General features: G+C 39.6%; 1 protein-coding gene across 1 annotated transcript in view; it reads right to left on the bottom strand.

Moving 5' to 3' along the window:
- The window catches only part of LOC126190965 (non-lysosomal glucosylceramidase), a 250,969-nt gene that overhangs the window by 174,382 nt on the left and 55,150 nt on the right, over window positions 1–21,437 (bottom strand). Inside the window, exons 2-3 of the mRNA XM_049931627.1 lie at window positions 11,910–11,998; window positions 7,277–7,457 (exon numbers count right to left, since the gene is read on the bottom strand). Of these exons, the coding sequence (XP_049787584.1) occupies window positions 7,277–7,457; window positions 11,910–11,998 (270 nt within the window). The remainder of the gene's footprint in view (window positions 1–7,276; window positions 7,458–11,909; window positions 11,999–21,437) is intronic.

Here is a 21,437-nt window from a genome sequence, read left to right as displayed (position 1 = left end):
CTTGAAGTACTCACTGGCTCATAAAGAGTTGGCTCTCTGGCGCTGTTTAGGAAACGGGAGCCAACAGCATTGGGTTCTGCCAGCAGAATGGGATGAGCAGCAGCAGTGACCGCCCACTTGAAGACGGATGACGGACAGTGTCCAGTTCACGAAAGTCGAGCTTCCAGCAGACATCCAGAGCGATAGTGGCCTCTGCGCCCCATAGTGCAGCCTTAGATGTTAGTAGTACAGCTGGCAGCAACAGCAGCAGTGTCCTTCCAGTCGAAGTTTTAGTTCCACAGACGATCGGACACTGCTAGGCAAGCCGAAGGTCAACCTCCATTGCCTCCCCTCTCACTGGATATACGGAACTGATACAAAGGCTGAGACTATGTACTGGGCAGTGTTTTGAGACTATTTGCTAGGCAGTCAGCAATCAGCATTCAGCAGTTAGACATTTGTTAAGAAGCGTTGCAGTGGCGGGGATGGGTATGATGGCACATATTCTGTTTTTTTCTTTGCTGTCATCTCTCCTACTGACTTCAGACTTTTGCAACTTCACCTTTCAGAGGCTCCTTTCTGCTGGCTGAATACTTAAAGTTGTGCTGTACTTAGCCTTCCTTATGAAACTCTTCTCTGTCACTAGTATGACGATTTCTCTCAGCTTCCATGATAGAATTATGCTTCGCTTGCAGAGTTGGGTGCCAAGTCCTTCCCCGTGCTGTGACAGCTTCCATGTTTACCGCAACTCGCTTAGCCATTTCCCCCTAGCTGGCAGTCTATTGGTCACTGACACAGGTAGTCTGCCTTCCAGGAGCTGCCAAGGCAGAATTTGGACAAACTTTTAGTGCCCACCGGGGATACTATCCTGAGGCATAACAATATAACTCCAAAAATTACTACTAATGACTGAACACAGACAGCCCTTAAAATCTGTTATTTTAACAGAATTTAGTTGTTGTATTATTCCTGGGAGGGAATTCTTTGAGGCACCACAAGCAGTCATAGGCCGTGGAAGATCACAGCTCCAAATTGATAAATGTATTCCAACACACACAGATGACAATTATTGCTCTGTACAGTTGTTTGCCACTGTAGACGATGTTATCCTGCAGTCATCAATAAGATGCATTTCAATTGTCAATCTATATGCTCATTTTACACTGTGAAGCTTTTGTCACCTGCAAAAGCTACTCAGGCTCACGAAAGAAATCTGCATGCTAGTGGTAATTATAAGCATCGTAGCTGGCCAAGGAGAACTTTGAATCACTAAATGTCATAAGTAGTGCATAGGAGCAGCCAAACCAGTCAAGGAAGGGTAGCTTAGGGCCACTGACAAAGAATCTTGTGCCACTATCACTACAGTCTATGCAGGAAAGGAATCTACTACTGAACTGCGAAAAGGATCCAACCTCACAAAGGAACAATGTCAGTGAGTGCTAACCGTTCTGCACCATTTTTGGACACTCTCAAATCTGGAGGAGAGAAGAGACAGACCAAACACCCCATGGTAAAACACCATATTAACACTGGGGATCGTTCATGAATTAGCCAGAGCACTCATATAGCATTTCGTTGGCTAAATGATGCATAATATGGGAGAATGTGGAGAAGATGCTGCAAGTTGAAAGCAACGAACCTTCAGAGAGTTATTGGCCCTCTGCCAGGGTCCCAAGGAAGGCACGTGTGTTTAAAAAAAGAAGGTCAACCCTCTGCTGCACACTGATGACACCCTAGACTGCATGAAAGTAGCAAAGTAACTCTCAACTAAGGCCAGGCAGGCAGGCTGTTGACCAAATCAGGGTGGATGAGGCTGACAAGGAAAAAGGCTGCCTTCACAAGTCCTCATGGAATCTATGAATTCAAAGTTATGCTGTTTGGAATCTGAAAAAGTGCTTCTTCATTGGCCAAGAAATAAAAATCTTGCATCTAGCAAATGGTGATGGAGTTCATCCCAAGCCAGACAAAATAATAAGAGCAATCACAAATTTCCTGACTCCTTAGCAGATTTGTGATGTGCAGAGTTTTCTAGATATGTGCTCGTACTACTAGTGATACATAATGGACTTCTGCACCAATCTATGTCCCTCGTAACTACAACTGCAGGAAGATGTTGAATTTTCCTGGGACAAGGCACAAGCAAGCTCTTTCTTTGTTCTTAAGGTGGTGCTGTCAAGTCCTAGCATTTTATGACAAGACAGTACTTCACACCAGTGCTAGAAGTTATGGGGTGAGTACAATTCTAGTACAAATTCAGGAACATGCTGAAGAAGTGATAGCTAATTCTTCCGGAGCATGCTACAAGTCTAATAGGAGATACTCTATAGCTGAAAACAAGCGTCTTGCAGTTGTTTGGGAATCGATACATTCTGGTAGTACTGATTTCAAACCATTCAATGTTGACACACACCACCATTCTCTATACTGGCTGGCTGGTCTGAAATATCCAATGGACCAACTGCTTAGATGGGGACTGAGGCTTCAGGAGTACAGCATCACACTGATATACAAGAAAAGGGTTATAGGGTTGTAAGGAATTCTGACTGCCGTTCAAAGAATCCATTGGCAGAATACACCAACATGGAAAAAATCTCAGCTATCGCTACATTAAACTACATTGCTTCTAAACAGAGGGAAGATCCAGCATTGCTGAAAACTATAGAAGCCTTGAGGAATGAAGAACCAACCAAAGGCGATTTCCAATTAATAAATACAAACCTTAATATGAGGAAATATGATCTGATGGGGCATAAATGGTTGCTCATAATCCCTGTTCATCTACAGCTAGCTATCCTGAAGTTTTTTCACAATGTTCCAACACCTAGTCACCTGGAATTCGCGAAGATTCTAGACAGAATTAATGCAGTTATTATTGCATTAACCATTAGACCACAGGTGGGCAACTGACGGTCTACAAGTCACGTCTTACAGATGGTTCCCAATGAAAATGAGTGCAATAGCTCTACGAGTAAAATTAAAAATTATGATAGAAAGTGCACAAATGCAAAAAAATCGGTACTTATTGTGATAATACTTGCCTGGCATATTAAATTATTAAAAACAGTGATAAAATAAGAAGTGTGAACACTGAAAAATACAAAGATAAATGTGTGTGTGTGTGTGTGTGTGTGTGTGTGTGCGCGCGAGCGCGTGCGCGCGCGCTGCATCAACTACCAATACTGAATATATGGAAGAAAATGGGATGTCCTCCCTCTGCTATTGTGAAAAAAGTGCTGATAAAGGAATAATGTGTCTAGAATATGAAACAGTTAACAACTATGAGTGTGCAAATGTTAGTCAAAACCAAAAGACTTGGTTCTGTTTGAATTGCTGTAAAGAAGAAATGCACGAAAAAGTAAACAGCAAAGACACTAAAGACGATATTATAGTGTTTCTATTACATGAAATTCGTGGGTTAAAGCTAAAAAATGAATTTCAACAACAAATACAATAGTGTGATAAATATTGTCCAAAATGCCAGAAAACTGTGAGAAGTGGTGTTGAGTGCATGGAATGCAGAAACATATTCAATTTTCGATGTGGGAAAGCAGATACCTCACTAAAGGGACAACAGATAACCATAAAAATCTGTAACTATGATGAATGTAGGTCAAAAACTATTAGTCTTAAAATATGTACCATACCCTATTATAATGGACCTGATGATAATGAAACTCACACAAACACATCTGAAGCCAAACACAAGAAACAGAACAACATGGATTGTGGCACAAAAAGCGCACATGCATTTAAATCATCTAATACAAACCACATCAAAAAATCTTGCGGCAACCCACGTTAGACGATGCCTGATTTGAAATTGAGTAAAACAAACAAAATAACAAATGCAACAGATAAAGAACAAGATGGAACACAGAGTCAAGAAATACCAAGAGAAAAAACAACACACATCAGAATCTACTTTGATAATTTTGGAAGAGAGGTTGCTACAAAAACAAAGACCCTGACAACTCAAAAAATAAATAAATAAATAAATAAATAAAATAAAATAGAAGGCATAGCGAAACCCAGAGCACGATTCAACCACATCCTCACCAAAATTGAAGATTGCAGTACTCTGTCAAAGAGTTACTTGTAGTTCTTATAGGAGGTTCCAATGATGTATACCATAATGAAACAGCTGCAGCAACAACAGCACTGAAGACAACACTGGGCAAGTTAACATATTATTTAAATTACCTCATCACTATGATTTAATTGAATCATCATGTGTAAGTAGAGAAATAACCAAAGCTAACAAGTATTTTGAAACAATCTGCAAACAGTTTAAAAATGTAATTCTTTTAGATATTAAGGAATGTCTTATGTATAACCATCAGCCCTCTGACAATTGTAACTATTCGAGAACTTGTCATACCAAGCCATAGTCAAGGCCTAGTGGATTAGGAAAACCACTGCTGGCCCAAAAAAATACTTAGTGTGGTAAATAATAAATTATCTTGTAACAGCAATTTAGAACATACACATCAAAACTCACAACCAAATCAGGGAAATGTATAAGGCTGAACACGCTTGAAAAGTGTCAGATTTGGTCGAAACAAAGAGCTTCAGAACGCAATACAAAAAACACACTTGAAGTAAATAATCACACTAAGCCCAATGTACCACCTTGCAGCAAAAATGAACTACTTTTGTTACATATAAATGTACACATCCTAAGAAACAAAGTAGTGAACTGTAGAAGTGGCTGGAGGAAATTAAGTGTGGCAGTCTCTTTGTGAATGAACATTGGATTAAAAGTGCAGAAATAAGATTATTTGTACCAATTGGCTATTTACTGGCAACAAGCTATTGTAGACCAAACAATGCCCATGGTGGAGTGTCCATTTATATCAACAAAAATTTGAAACTAAAATATTCAATCATAGACCTCACAAGCCTGACTGTTGAAGCATCTGCCTTGGTTATACACACTCAGAAACTCATTACTGCAACAGTTTACCGACCACCAGCTTCTGATGATGAGATATTTGCAGAAAACTCTCTGAATTACACTTACTGACTGCCAAATGTAAGGAATATAAAACATTTATCACAGGAGACATGAATATAGATTTAAGAGTAAAGAGAAAAACTGTGGTACACATCCTAAATATCTTAAGATCAATGAATTACTACAGCTTAAATGAAAAACTGACCAGAATGGAGGCATGCCTTGACAGTATAATTAGCAATGTTTGAGGAATCAAGTACAGTGGGATACCATCAAATTAGGACTATCTGACCATGATGGGATATGGCTCAAAATTGGAAATCTGACACTTGATGATACCAGGAAGACACTGAGTTCTCAAGGAAGAGAACACTAAAATAATGAGAAATGTACTGAGCAGAATAGAATGGGCTAGAATACTAACCATCGGCAAAGATATAAATGAAAGCTTTTCTGCATTCATATCCAATATAAAAAATACATTGGACAGTAACTGCCATCTTATTACTAAGAGATGTAACCCTAGCAATATGCATAAACCAAAGTATACAAAAAAGTGGTACATCCCACACCTCAATAAAATCAGAATCCCTTTACTCATGCTGAAGGGCAAAATTGAAAGCAGTCAAGAAAACAAGAATAGATATATAAACTTAAGAAAAATATACGAATCTGAAATTAAAGCAGCAAAAATGAAAGCAAATGGAAGAGTATATTTTAAATTCTAAAAACAAATGTAAAGCTGCCTGGAACATAGTTAAAAGTGAGATAAACATGGAAAAGGAAGAAATCAGCAACCCAATTAATTGCAACACTCTCAATGAACACTTCATAAATTCAGTAAATGCCCACGTACCAAAAAGAGATGATTTAACTGATACGAAAGCTTTTCTTTTGCAATTACAGAATAAAACAGATGAAAGATTTAACTGGAGTAGAATATCTGCTGCAGATACAAATAACTCTGTAAACAAGCTTAACAACTCTAGAACAGAAGACTACTATGGATTCAGTACCTTTGTAATAAAGGCTATAATCAAGGAAAGCAGAACTCCGATGGAAGGTGCTACGAAATTCTAGTTTATTTTCAGCCAAGTGTCTGGATACTTTTGATCACATATTGTATTAAGCCTGCAAAAATGTCTTATATGTTGATGATATGACCATGATCTCAACAGGTGAGAGTATGCAAGAGGTGGTAAACAAAAATAATGAAGTTTTTGAAAAATGTAGGATGTGGTGTGTTGCTTACTAGTTATGTATAAACAACACAAAAATGGAGGAAATTTATTTTAATCTGAAGGTACAGAAAGAAGAGAATCACAGTGTCAAACTATTGGGACTAAAATAGACCAAAGGCTCTCATGGGATATGGGATATATGGGATATAAGCTATCCAACAGGCAACATTTCTGATGTGATATTCCTGCTGTATAAACTAAGATATTCTCTCAGTAAAAGTTTATTGATGCCTTGCTACTATGCATTTTTTCAGTCACAGCTACAATATGGGATTGTGTTATGGGGTAATTCAACAGGTACAAACTATGTATTCAAACAACAGGAAAAAAGCAGATGTATACAAGGACTGGGTCCAAAAGAAACCTGTAAGGAGCACTTCAGCCTATTAAATATAATGAGCCTCCCAAACTTCTATATGTATAACTGCTTAATATGCGTAAAAGAAAATATACGACAATTTACACAGAGAATGAATTTACATTTGCACAGCACTAGAAACAACTGCATGCTTGATATACCATATTCTAGGCTGTCACTGACACACAACAGTCACAAACACCTAAGTCTTAAGTTATAAAATAGACTGCTACAATCAGTCAAAACCCTCACCTTCTTTAAATTTAAGGAGGTATTAGACACATGGTTAAAAATAAAGCATACTATTCAACTGAACAATGTCTTGGAGGTAATTTGTAAGGAGTGTATAAAGAATGAAATATGTAACTATCATCAACTAAATGTGTAAAACTATGTAATTAATTCCTGAATGAAATAAACAAAGAAATAGTGTAACTATCATTAACTAAATGTGTAAAACTGTATAATTAATTCTTGAATGTAAACCATGTAATTATTATTAATGAAATCTTCTGATTAGTAAGAAGTTTATGTACTTATGTGTATATGTAAAAATTGGTAACAACTATATTTTTACGAATATGTAAAATGTATTTTGACAAAGCCAACTGCATGGTAAACATGCTGAATGGCTAATAAAAAATATAACATAGAAAACACTAACTGTATGTATGTGTGTGTGTGTGTGTGTGTGTGTGTGTGTGTGTGTGTGTGTGTAAAGAAATTTAAATCATTAAAGCTTACCGGCATGATGACAATACCTTCTGGTACAATATCTTCTTGTCTGTAGACTGTATAGTAATAATGAACTGATTGGCATGAACTAATGCATATTCGTAAACACCTGGCTTAAGTTGGTACCTACAAAATTCTCCCTTAAAGCCACGACCAATTGTTCCACAGCCAATGCCACCCAAAGGTACTCCTACAACAGTAAAAAGGAGCAACTGAAATAAAAACTGACACTCAGGCAACAGCATCTGCAGCTTTCCAGCAACAATACTGAAAAGTTCCAGGTAGTATGAAAAAATACTGAGAGAGAGAGAGAGAGAGAGAGAGAGAGAGAGAGAGAAGACCCTATCTGATGGTCAAGAACACATTCCATTTCTTTATCATGCACCTGTCTGCAAGTTGTCCCTTCCGTCCTCCCAATCATTATCAACATGAATACTGAAAGCCATTCAAAAATCCCAAGTCCTGTTTCTCCACATCTTGTCAGTCTGTCCAAATAAATATTATAGATAAATAACAATTTTTACACTTTAGATGGCCTGTACATTTTATACACAAATTCTTCCTCCAGTACAAACTACATCACCTCCATCCTACACAGATCTGTTTTAGTGATTAAGCCATCGGCCGTTAACTAACTAGGATGTCAATATGTAGTTTTGTGGGTACATCCTTTTATGTTTCTTACATATTTGACATACATGCATTCTTTTTCCAGTCACCTGGAACTTTCCACTCAGCGAGAGATTCACAATAGCGCAAGTTAAGTATGGGGTCATTGTCAACGAGTACACTCTGTGAAACCGAATTTGGGTTCCATCTGGACCAGTGACTTACTTGGTTCAACTCTTTCAGCTGTTCTTCATTGCAATCCTCCAGCACAAATTATTACATTACATATCTTTATCTTCTTCCTTTCCTGCCATGTCTAGCCCCCATAGGAACCAGTCTCTTCTTTTATACACTGACTGCCATGAGGCCACCAGCAGCCACACCAAATCCTCTTGCCTGACACAATCTACCTATCAGCAGCCGCAGCAGAGACTCACACCTACCACCATGTGCCTGGCCTGGCCAGGCAAGGAAACATCCATCACTATGTGTGTGACAGTCAAAGTGTTAAACTTCATTCACACTGTGTGTGTCTGGGGGTGGGGGGTGGGGGGCAATTGCACATGCACTCATTTAAATAACTTATCTGCTGTCTGCTGCTCAATAGCTTAACTTTAAACTTCAAGATTTTCCGATTTTCTTTGTTCACTGTGTTGTTATTACTTTGCTCTGGCTCTTTCAGTATCATGCAAGCATATCGCCAAATATTTCTGTATTAATTATTTCATTAGTACCAGCCAAACATGGACAAGCACTTTAATTGAAGAGTAACCTTTTTTTTCCCAAATGAAGGAAGTACTGCACTTAATGTTCTCATATTACCTCTTATTTTACATACTTACCAGGACAAATTTAGTCTATATAATTTCTATTAAGAACTCCTGTACCAAGCTGTGTGATTCTGTATATGTGGAATCAGAGCATATTTTGAATTTGATCACTGAAAATTACAGAATTTTTTTTGAATGAACAAAGAGAGCTTCAAATATCTTTCACAAGTTTTACCTAATGATCTCAACATGTTATATTACAGTGCAATATCTTTGAATAATATTTCAGATTTTTCTGAACACCTGTTTTCTTTATTTCTGCAGCTTTGTGAATTTCTGTCTTGAGAGCTCATAAATACATCTGTTCATATTCTTTCTTGTTTTCGCTATTTACCTCTTCCTTCAGGAGTGTGATATTGCAATTACTCCCATTTTTATTCATTTACTTTGCTCTCTGATTAGTCAAATATATAGATTTTGGAGGGATCACACACCTTACCTTTTTTTTCTTTTTTAAGAGAGTCAAATTTCATTCTAAAAATAATAGGCCTCCTTTTAAATAAAAACCAGCAATGATGAGGCCATTCCCCAAATGTGAAACCGCTAATGCATTTTCTGAATACATTACTGGAGCACACTACTCCAGTGCATGAAATAAATTACTTTGTGTCTCCATTACATTTGAAATGTCAATGACTGCACAATAATAAAACAAGTAGCACTTACCTGAAAAAGTTTTTGGGCAAAGAAGCCAATCTCAACTAAATAACAACTAACAAGAAAGAGTGTTCCTATCCATCGTAATTTTCTTTTCTCTGTGTATTTTCTATGACTTCTCTAACAAATTTCTGTAATTAACACAAAAAAATATCAAAAACTGGATGTGGTTTGGCAATGTTTGTTCCTACATAAGCCTTACTGGTTTGTCACATGGGAACATTTATTTCCTTAGTGGTCAACTTACAGGAACATATATCTATCAGTTGCACACAACAACAACCTGTGTAAACCATTTGCCTCACACACCATTCAGCAGTGAGGAAACAATGACAGCCATCAAAGAAATGAAAGCAGACAAGGGATCTGGTTTTGACGGCATCCATTCATAATTCTTAATTCACAGTAGGAAGCATGTAAAAAATGGCTAGCAGCTTTCTTTACGATATTCTCCAAACTGGTAACATACCCTGTGATTTGAAAAGAGCAAAAATCATAGCCACCTTAAAACCAGGTAAACCAAATGACAAACCACAAAGATATCGACCTACTGCTTTACTTATACACTATATAAAAATTTTCGAAGGAATATTGTATAACAGAATCAGCCACATAATTTTCCAAAACTTGCCTGCTGAACAGGCAGGATTTTGCCGAAACTGGAGCTGCACCAACCAGATTCTCTGACTGATAACTTATATTGAAGCAGTATTCCAAAAACACACAGAACACTTCAATTTTGTGTATAGATCTCACAGTAGCCTCATTACTGCATAGACATAAGGGGTTACATTCAAACATTTAAGTCATACCATGTCTTAAAACTGGAAACCTCATCACTGCTACGTTAAGTAAAAGAAGCTTCCAACGGGTAACAAGATGAGCCCTCTAACAAAGTTTAATAAAGGCCTTCCACAAGAATCAGTGCTAGACTCTCTTCTGTTTTCCCTGTATATAGCAGACGTGACTGAGACAAATAGTGGAATAATTGCTGACTCAATGTACAAATGGGGATTAACAATATCGCCCAGCTGTGACTGTGGTGCAGAATGGCATATTTTTCAGTGCATCATATGTACGTACCCAAATCAATCCAGAGGAGTTCCTGTTAGCAACCAAGGCATCAGTTGTGTATGGTCAGCAGTTGGATATAAGCCTGTAAACTGTGCTTTGTAAATATTGTAATTTTAATCAATTTATAATCATAAATTTCTTCCCTATGTGTTAAATATATTTATATGTGTTATTATAGAAAATCCATTTCCTTATGTGGTGTGATCCTGGGCACATGCTAAATAAATAAATATTCTCCTAGACACAACACCTGATTCCTAAAAGCAGGATGCTACTCAGCATTTTTCTGCAAGTGTACTCTTGCTGTTGTAAAAGTCATTCTACAGTTTAAGACTTTTTAGAAGTCAAACAATGATTTCTTATTGCTAAAGAGACCTTTCTATCCTCCTCAGGAAACACTCACTATCATAGCTTTAAGGGAGTAATGTCCTACTTACAACAATAACTCTTACAGGAGCAACAGGATAGCAAAAGTAATAAACATAACATGACATGACATAAACATGATATCAGAATGCACCCAAGTACAGTGTGTGCGGAATTCAATAACATTACAAAAGGGTGGAGTATGCACCACTGGATATACAGAAAAAAAGGACTGTGTCGCATGCAATGGAACAAACATCGTGCAGCCACAACTTGCCACATAATTGAAGGGTTGAGTGGGTGATACACACATAAGCAAGCCTGAAAATGTTGCTAAACTGCTGTCAGAAAAAGTTTTCTTCGAACCCAATTTGTGCAGAATACACATACAGTGCTGTAGCTATGCAGGTAGTTAGGGATGTGTGTGTGTGTGTGTGTGTGTGTGTGTGTGTGTGTGTGTGTGTGTGTGTGTAGCAATGTTTGTCAGTCTACATGTTGAGTTGTTACTTTTGCTCCTTTCATAATTTATGTTCCACTACGGGCTTTCTGCATCACTCATTACTTAAGCACCAGACTACAGATTCAAAAGTGTGATCTTTCAGCCACAGCCAGTCCTATGAATTGTATCCATCATTCTTTCACCTCTGCCACTATTTCAACAGTCATGAAAAAGAGCGAGCTGCAGGGTGGTCTAGAGTCGAAGTTAAGCTATTGGTCCCTCTATAACTGGCTGAGTAACTCAGTTCTGACATCAGAGAAATGCAATGACATACCATCTCTTTTAACATCATGGTGTTCAAATCGGTCTTTGGATTAATGACAGATTTATCTTCAAAGATTTTCCATTGCCATATTTACACTGCACTGCCCCAATTAGCCCAAAGTTCAAAATACAATGAAAATATAGCACTAAATAATGCACTGCTAACCACAGTTCTGCCAAATGTTTGTATTTTGATAATCACAGGAGCTGAAGAATATATTTACCACTTCTTCCATTAAACATGCATGTAAGTAATTATTTTGTGAAATTTTTGTATATTTATTTTCAATATAGTCTTGTGAGCCAGTCAATATTGCTCAAAATGCAAATAAAGCAAACTAACCATATATCTGTCTTCCTGTCACCATCTTCAGGTAGTCCATAAGAGGTTTCCTCTGAGCTCTATATATCTTCATGACATACCAAAGATAACTGAAAATAAAAAGGGTATGAAGTTAAATAATGGCATAAAATGAATTATGTAATACTACAAATAAACTGTAAGGAACCAATTACATCCTCTACTATCCTCTTTATCATCATCTTATCATAATCTTGGTGTCCATCAAAAATAATTAAAAACTAATTTTCTGCTATTCTTTCAGACCTCTGCAATACAGAGGAATCCTTGTAGGCACCATCGACCCAGCAGAGATCATTACATATGCTCAACCACTCAATTCACCCACTCAGCCATTGAAGGAATGTTAACAACTAGCTATTACCAGTTTGTTTTCTGTCTGATATACAACAAACATCAAAAAAATTTCTAGATGGGCTTGCTAGTTAGTAACACTTACTACCTTTCTTACCTTTAGCAGAATTTTGGTGAGATTAGTTTTCTACTGGCTGGTTACTAACATTGACTAGCTCACTGACTTAATTTTGCCGTCTCGCCAAGAGCACATAATTACAGGCTATGTACTACATTCTGTTCAATTTGTTATTAATACTTTCCAAGATTTAATAAGTTTTTATGTTTACTGACAGGAAAGTGATGACAGAGGAGTCAAAGAACACCACCACCTTCAATTGCGATATTCACATATGACAAGGACTTAGCAATGGCTGTATATCTGAAAGCATTACTACAACAACAGACAAATGGAAAGAACAATATGTGGAAGAACATAAGAAGTGCCAAGGCCAGATGTAACATCTACCACTGTAGCACACAATTGGCTACACATGTCCCTCCACCACAATTCACAGCAGTGGATCAAGCACCTCCTATGTATTCAGCATTCCATCCAGTAAAAGATGACAGGTGAAGGTACAAGTAGCTAATACAGCACTTCAAAACAGATAAAATAATGGACTCACTGAGGCATCATGATTATTTTTCCCTCCTGAGATGACCCAAAAGGGCTTCAAGAAGTGCTGTAGAGAAATTCTGCAGTACTGGTAACAGTGTCAACAAAATTTCAAGAAGTGTTATACTTTCAGAAATTGATTTTAAGTTTCCAGCATATGCTTAAGTGAGCATATCATTCATGGGTAGCAGATCTCGTAGACATTTCACTGTAGTTCAAAACTGTTATATCAGAAAGCCTGGTAAGAGATATTAGAAGCAAAGGACCCATGACTGGAAGAAGTGCTTAAAAGACCTCCAGTATTTGAGTTAGCAAAGTAATTTAACAGTAAGTTAAAAAAACAAACTGAAATTGGAACAATGATTCAATGTGATCACACCAAGCACCACCACCACCACCACCACCACCACCACCACCACCACCCTTGTTAATTTTAGTCAGAAGAACAACAGGAACAGAATCTGGTTCATCACAGCACTGCAGAACAAACAGTCTGATTCCACTGACCATAGAAACAAGCATGAGCTTCAAGGTACAAAAAAGCTCTGTCCTCGGTCTAGACTGTTTTCAGAGTAAGTCATGTGAGGCAAGATTTTCCATTTATCATCTCAGTATGTCACTCCTGTCACAAACATGGTTACACACCAAATCTCTGAAGGGTCAAGTTATTGAGTCGACAATCAACTGACTTATTGTCATACACTGTTCTTCGTAAAAAGAGCTGCATGCATGACATGGCAGATTGTGATCATTGTAGGCAGGCAGGTAGATTGTACCTCCCATAAGGAACGGTTACATTTTCGACTCTGAAGGAGCAATAGTTATTGCACTAGATGGCCATAAAATCTGTGTGTTAGTATGGCTTGAGACTCCTGTGGTTGTGAATACAAGTGTCCAGACATCATGGCATCAAGTAGTACAGGTCTTGGATATCATCCTGTGATACCCCATCCCATGCCACTTGCAACTCAGCTTGCAGTTCCCACACATTGGTTGAATGACATGGCATACTCCACAGCACCCCATACATTCTTGATCAGGGAGAGATCAGGTGACATGACTAGCCGTAACAGAGTATCCACAACTGCAAGGCACACTCTGGAGGTGCAGTGATACAAGGATGAGCATTGTCCTGTTGAAACTGGGCATATGCATTCATGAACGGCAGAGGCACCAGTTGCCTGACCTCCTCCATGTGCTGTGTGGCTGTCAAGGATCCCTTTAGTAACACTAATGGTCAATGAGCATCTTACGATGTCACTTCCATACCATCACACTAGGCTGGCAGGATGTGTGAGAGCAGACCACGAACTGCTCTTCATGACACTCTCCACAGTGCTTCCAGACACAGACCCAGTAGTTGTCCCCTCCCAGGCACAAGTGAACTCATCACTAAAGATGACTCGCGGTAAATCTGCAGACCCCATGTCTGTCACTGTTGACAGCAGGCTAGTTGAGCACAATGCACAATGATTCACGGGTGAGAGTGACAGGTTCTGTAATGGTTGGTGTGCAGAGAGCCCTGCATCATAAAACTGTCTGCTTGTGGTACTAGCACATGTGGGATGTTGCACAGAAGGCAGGACAGCCCACTGAATAGCCCCTATCCTTGCTGTTGGATCTGTTCAAGCGCAATGGACAATACATTTATCCTCCCTCCTTGTGGTGCTGGCCAGTGTCCAGATTCTACATATCACACATTCATGCCTTCCGGAATCCATTGCTACCAAAAATGGGCAATGGTGGTGTCCATATGACCAGTGTGGTGCACAACACGAAATATGACCACCCAAACTCCTGCAGCACCTCTGAAACTCATCTAGCTGGGCAATTCATTAATCAGTAACAAACATGTCACTTAGGAATAGTGACAAGTGCAGGTGGTGATACCCACTGGCCAGCACTGCTGTTTGAGAGTCCTCTTACATCAACTGGTAGACACAGCATCATGGCCCCACTCTCATGCTCCTTGAGTGCACAGCTGACCATGCAAAAATAATCAGTGGCATAGATGATAGTGTTTACCACACCCACACAGTTTGGTGGATCATTCAGGCATTCTTTTTTCATGATCAGTGTACATCACAAAGATAGAGTGACGAACAGCACATTATATCATGGTACCCACAGATCGCAAACACTTACTGTAACACTTTGAATTAATCAATAGAAAGTGTGAATCCAAGAATATGTAGTAACATTAATCAATGCAGATACATACCATGATTACAGTTGTTGTCAGAAGTGGCAAAGCAGCACTTTAAATCATTTAGTAAACAAATAATTCCTATCAAAGGAATGTTTGTGACCAAGGTCATGTACAAGCAAATGACTCAAAATATCAAATTTTTAGTAGTGGTACAAAATGAAAGTTAGCTTGTCAACTTCTTACTGGACAAAAAATATTCGCCTTATGGAGAGGTACATCCACACTTGTCCTAAACATGCAGCAACTTCACCAGCCAGCTCTGATAGCCAATTTCTTCACCTGGCCCACTCTCAGAAAGTACTTGTAGCATATTCATGCAGAGTTTGTTATGTCCTAACCAAATTTCTAACCATCAAAGGTATGTCACTTACAACTGCAACTTATAATGGGCCAAATTCAGTGTTACACCTCCAGACCAACAGGTAGGCAGAATAGATAGTGCAGTGGTAAAAACAGCGAGAGATAAAAATAATGGAACAGATCCCTACAAAAACTTCACTGAATCTATTCTTCTGTACATATTGCACTATGTCACGAAAAGACAAAAGTCTCACTAAGATACTCCATGGGAGCCAACCGTCAACCTTGCAGCATATCCTAAATTCCTATCAAACACATGCAGCGCTCCCCAATTGTTGCTTGGCACTCTGGACACACACTTTTGAAAAGGTAGCATGCTAGACAAAAGGCGACCAATGTCCGATGATGTACACTACAGCCATCACAGAGGGTGCTCTTCAGTGTCATTGAATCTGTAACCACGGTGATGGCGATGGTGATGGTGATGACCTAACAACCTAGGGTGATCGCTACTAGAAAATTCACTGTTGGACATCTCATGGCTTTCTGCTAGAATATACAGCAAACAGTGTGGGGAAAGCACCCTCATTCACCATTCGGGATATTATCTCCCATGAGTTGGTTCACAATTGGTACATGCTGTCAATAGGTAAAGTTTATTGGGTGGTTCTTAGGTTGACTCCCATAACTGTGTCCACTTAAAAAGCAGACGCAGATGATATATCGATTCAAATGCTGTCACCCATGACAATGTTCAAGAACATGATACAGCACTGTTTTTGTTGGGATCTCTTCCACTAATTTTATCACTTGCTGTTTTCATCTCTGCACCATCTATTCCGCCTACCCATTGCACTGGAAGTTAACACTGAATTGGGCTCATTATCAGGGTACAAAGTTATCTGTTCCCCACTACCCCACTGGCCATCAAATACTTGTGCCTCTCATAAGGAGGGAGTCTGTGTTCAATAATAATGCTTATAGTGACAATGAACCTCAGATGCCTTATTCATGAAGACACCCTCAAGAGACACCTCGCTGCTTACAGCAGTACCACTGCTGACTAAATGGAAACATGACATTGCTGGGCCATACATCTCACTCTCTCATGTGGTTAATGACCACAGCAGGCAAATATCAGCAGCTCAGTTTTCTGCCTGTGAATGCTGTGGACATCAAACACTTGCCAGACAGATCCATTAGTTGCCAACACTCACTATCTTTGAACCACCATTGGTCTTCTGCTGGGAATGTTTTGTACAAGCTCTTTACTTACCTTGGCTCAGCTCACCAGAGGTAAAATTTAATTGGCTATGCACCATTTACTGTCACTATTCCATGTTGTTTGTGCCTTGGCAAATCTAGTAAATGTTGTAGTAGTTCTGACAAATATCATAAACAGTCTTTTAAATGGGATTTAATTACTTTACATTACAAAACTTTGATAAAATAATAATGGAAAAATTGATATTGGAAATAAATTACATCCTTTTTCAAATTTATATTAGGATCAATAATCCAGAACTGTTGAGCCTCAAGGAATATGAATCATTGGATTCTTTTGCAAACAACAAATAAAAAAACTATATAACACATTCAATTTGATTTAAGTATGGAGACTTTGCTGGTTTTTCTAACATTAACACTTTTGAGTGTCTTCACAGCCAATTTTTGCTTGTTTTTTTATGTATGCATGCAGAAGTTAGCACGTGCAAAGTGGATAGTGGGGATCTCATCTGTTGGACAATAAGACTGAAAAGAGAGCAACTTATATTATTCTAAAATACAAGCATGTTATTCTGAGTACATGCCTGGATGGAACTTCAGCCAGTTTCCCCAATAACCTAGTCACAGTCAGTCATCTCCAAACAGTGAAGCTTATCCTTCCACTTTGTGCTATGGTAACTATGCGATGTGGAGAGTACCTAGGGTTATCAATAGTGGGGAGGATTTCATGAAGGATGGACCCACTCCACCAAGAGTGTCTTTCCACCATCCACCTAACCTTCGTAACCTGTTGGTTCATCCCTATGAAATACCCAGACCACCTTCCTACCCTTGTAATCGCCCCCCCCCCCCCCCCCCCCAGTGTAAAATCTGTCCCATGCACCCTACCACCACCACCTACTCCAGTCCTGTAACCCGGAAGGTGTACACGATCAAAGGCAGAGCCATATGTGAAAGCACCCACGTGATTTACCAACTGACATGCCTACACTGTGAAGCCTTCTATGTGGTAGTGACCAGCAACAAACTGTCCATTCGCATGAACGGACACAGGCAGACAGTGTCTCTGCTGGAAATATCACTTTGCCATGAAGAAAAATAATCCTAATCATACTCCTAATGATCCAACTCCCCAAGACCCTATCCAGATTGAACCCTGCCTGGAACAGTTCCGTCCTCTGTCACAGCGGGACCCACTTCCTCTTCCCCAAAATCACCCTCTCCAAACCTTCCAGGAATTTCTCACTTCCAGCCTTGCCTCTCAATCCTCCTTGAAAAACCTTTATCCTACTCTCAACATCACCACAGCTGAAGCCCACGCTATCCGTGATTTGAAGGCTGACCGATCCATCGTCATTCTTCTGGCTGACAAGGGTTCCACGACCGTGGTACTTGATCGTCGGGAGTATGTGGCTGAGGGACTGCGTCAACTTTCAGACAACACTATATACAAAGTTTGCCAAGGTAATCACATTCCCGATGTCCAGGTGGAGCTTCAAGGAATCCTCAGAACCTTAGGCCCCCTACAAAACCTTTCATCCCGGCCGCCCCATTGTAGCTGGTTACCAAGCCCCCACAGAACGTATCTCTGCCTACGTAGATCAACACCTTCAACCCACTACATGCAGTCTCCCATCCTTCATCAAAGACACCAACCACTTTCTCGAACGCCTGGAATCCTTACCCATTGATGCCTCTTTCTTATATACAAATATCCCGCACGTCAAGGGCCTCATTGCAATGGAGCACTTCCTTTCACGCCGATCACCTGCAACCCTACCTAAAACCTCTTTCCTCATTACCTTAGCCAGCTTCATTCTAACCCACAACTTCTTCACTTTTGAATGCCAGACATACCAACAATTAAAGGGAACAGCCATGGGTACCAGGATGGCCCCCTCGTATGCCAGCCTATTTATGGGTCGCTTAGAGGAAGCCTTCTTGGTTACCCAAGCCTGCCAACCCAAAGTTTGGTACAGATTTATTGATGACATCTTCATGATCTTGGCTCACAGTGAAGAAGAACTCCAGAATTTCCTCTCCAACCTCAACTCCTTTGGTTCCATCAGATTCACCTGGTCTTACTCCAAATCCCGTGGCACTTTCCTCGACATTGACCTCCATCTGTCCAATGGCCAGCTTCACACGTCCGTCCACATCAAACCCACCAACAAGCAACAGTACCTCCATTATGACAGCTGCCACCCATTCCACATCAAACGGTCCCTTCCCTACGGCCTAGGTCTTCGTGGCAAATGAATCTGCTCCAGTCCTGAATCCCTGAACCATTACACCAATAACCTGAAAACAGCTTTCGCATCCCGCAACTACCCTCCCGACCTCGTACAGAAGCAAATAGATAGAACCATTTCCTCATCCCCTCAAACCCAGAACCTCCCACAGAAAAACCCCAAAAGTGCCCCACTTGTGACAGGATACTTTCCGGGACTGGATCAGATTCTGAATGTGGCTCTCCAGCAGGGATACGACTTCCTCAAATCCTGCCCTCAAATGAGATCCATCCTTCATGAAATCCTCCCCACTCCACCAAGAGTGTCTTTCTGCCATCCACCTAACCTTCGTAACCTCTTGGTTCATCCCTATGAAATCCCCAAACCATTTGCCCTACCCTCTGGCTCCTACCCTTGTAACTGTCCCCGGTGTAAAACCTGTCCCATGCACCCTCCCACCACCACCTACTCCAGTCCTGTAACCCAGAAGGTGTACACGATCAAAGGCAGAGCCACGTGTGAAAGCACATACGTGATTTACCAACTGACATGCCTACACTGTAAAGCCTTCTGTGTGGGAACGACCAGCAACAAACTGTCGATTCACATGAACGGACACAGGCAGACAGTGTTTGTTGGTAATGAGGATCACCATGTGGCTAAACATGCCTTGGTGCACAGCCAGCACATCTTGGCACAGTGTTACACCGTCCGGGTTATCTGGATACTTCCCACTGACACCAACCTATCAGAACTTCAGAGATGGGAACTTGCCCTTCAGTATAGTCTCTCTTCCCGTTACCCACCAGGCCTCAACCTCCGCTAATTTCAAGTTGCCGCCGCTCGTACCTCACCTGTCATTCAACAACATCTTTGCCTCTGTACTTCCGTCTCGACTGACATCTCTGCCCACTCCCTTAAAACCCAAATCCTTTCATCTTTCCCTCTCCTTCTCTCCTTCCTGATGAAGCAACCTTGGGTTGCGAAAGCTTGAAATTTGTGTGTGTTTTTTAGTGTCTCTATCAACATACCAACACTTTCATTTGGTAAGTTACAGCATCTTTGTTTTTATATATATTTTTCCCACGTGGAATGTCGTCTCCCCCCCCCCCCCCCTCTCTCTCTCTCTCTAAATATATATAAAATTTGTACGAACAGGATACAAAAAGCATTGTAATATAATAATACAACTCACCAAAATCATGTGAGTGTCTGAAGTCATGATATAATTACTAAGTAATTAAAGAATGCAGTCAATCAAATTGTTTGCAGCAAACATTTTATGAAGTTTTGATGCCAAAACCAATTTATTTGAACATACTAATTCTATCAAACGTGTTGCTACTATCTGTCAAAGTAAGTTTTGTGATTAATCTCAACGAAGTTCATAGACTTCAACTGTAAGTTCAATTGTCTATAGTTCAAACAATACACAGAAAGCTTTTGAAATCATTGCATGTCATATAAGCACCAGTGGTGGTAAAAACAGGGCTCAGTTAGTCTTGCACCACCCTTAGGTCAGTTTTACATCAGTTATGGATGAGATTTTGTGACAATAAATCTGTATATGTATTTGTAGAAATAAATAAATGAAAGATCAAATCCACTGTGTTGCCTGCATCATTTACTACTTAGTGCACCACAAAAACTGTCTTGATAATGCTAGATGTGGATACCAGATAAATTTCAAAAAGGAAAGGATATTTATTTTTGGTCAGCTACACCACCCACTCAACAAAAAGCAGATATGACAGTTAAGTGTACAAAACTGTTCCCAGAAGCATCAAAACATTTTAATGTCTATGAAAAATCTGAAACTGAAATCCAGTATCTGATGAAAACAGTCAATCTTCAACAATAACATCAGCATGGAATGAAGCTTGGCCCACAGCACTGGCATTAAAGATTAGCAAAAATCTCGGAAACTGTGGGTACCAAAATTCGAAATGGATAAACTATAAAATGCCACCAGACAGAAGCACACAAATACCCAGGTATTTTGCCATTGGACATCACGCATGATCATGTAAAAAATATGGTCAGCAAATGGTACACACAAAGAGTCAGGAAAATTTTGAAAGACAAACAATGGTGGCAATACCATCAAGACATTCAAATATATGGGTCATACCTAACATGAGATACAGCCATTGTGAACTGGACCAAGTGGAGTTGGATAATCTTAACTAGAAAGTGAAAAAACTTATGACAATTCACTATGCACTCCACACTTGCAGAGACATTCTCAGAAAAGCAGACAGTAGAGGATTCTTGCAAGTGAGGTAGATGATGAAGAAGAAGAGAAACATGCACTGGCAGACTATGTGAAAGAAGTGTGAAGAGTCAGCTCCAATTAAAGTCAATAACAGCAAGCTCCTAGAAGTACAACAAAATGAATCAATACCAAAAAGCTGCACTCCAATGCCGGACTGATGTCCTGCACAATAAATCGCTGCATGAGCAGTGTTTGGACAAGATTGAAGGCAGAATATATAAAGAAAAGACCTGGTATTGGTTGGCCAATGGAACCCTACAGACAAAAATTGAATGCTTTGTTTTTGCTACACAAGAACAAGCCATGAGAATCAATG

This window comes from Schistocerca cancellata, chromosome 6 (genome assembly GCF_023864275.1).
Source record: "Schistocerca cancellata isolate TAMUIC-IGC-003103 chromosome 6, iqSchCanc2.1, whole genome shotgun sequence".
Taxonomy (NCBI): domain Eukaryota; kingdom Metazoa; phylum Arthropoda; class Insecta; order Orthoptera; family Acrididae; genus Schistocerca; species Schistocerca cancellata.
This window is presented reverse-complemented; position numbering and strand designations above follow the sequence as displayed.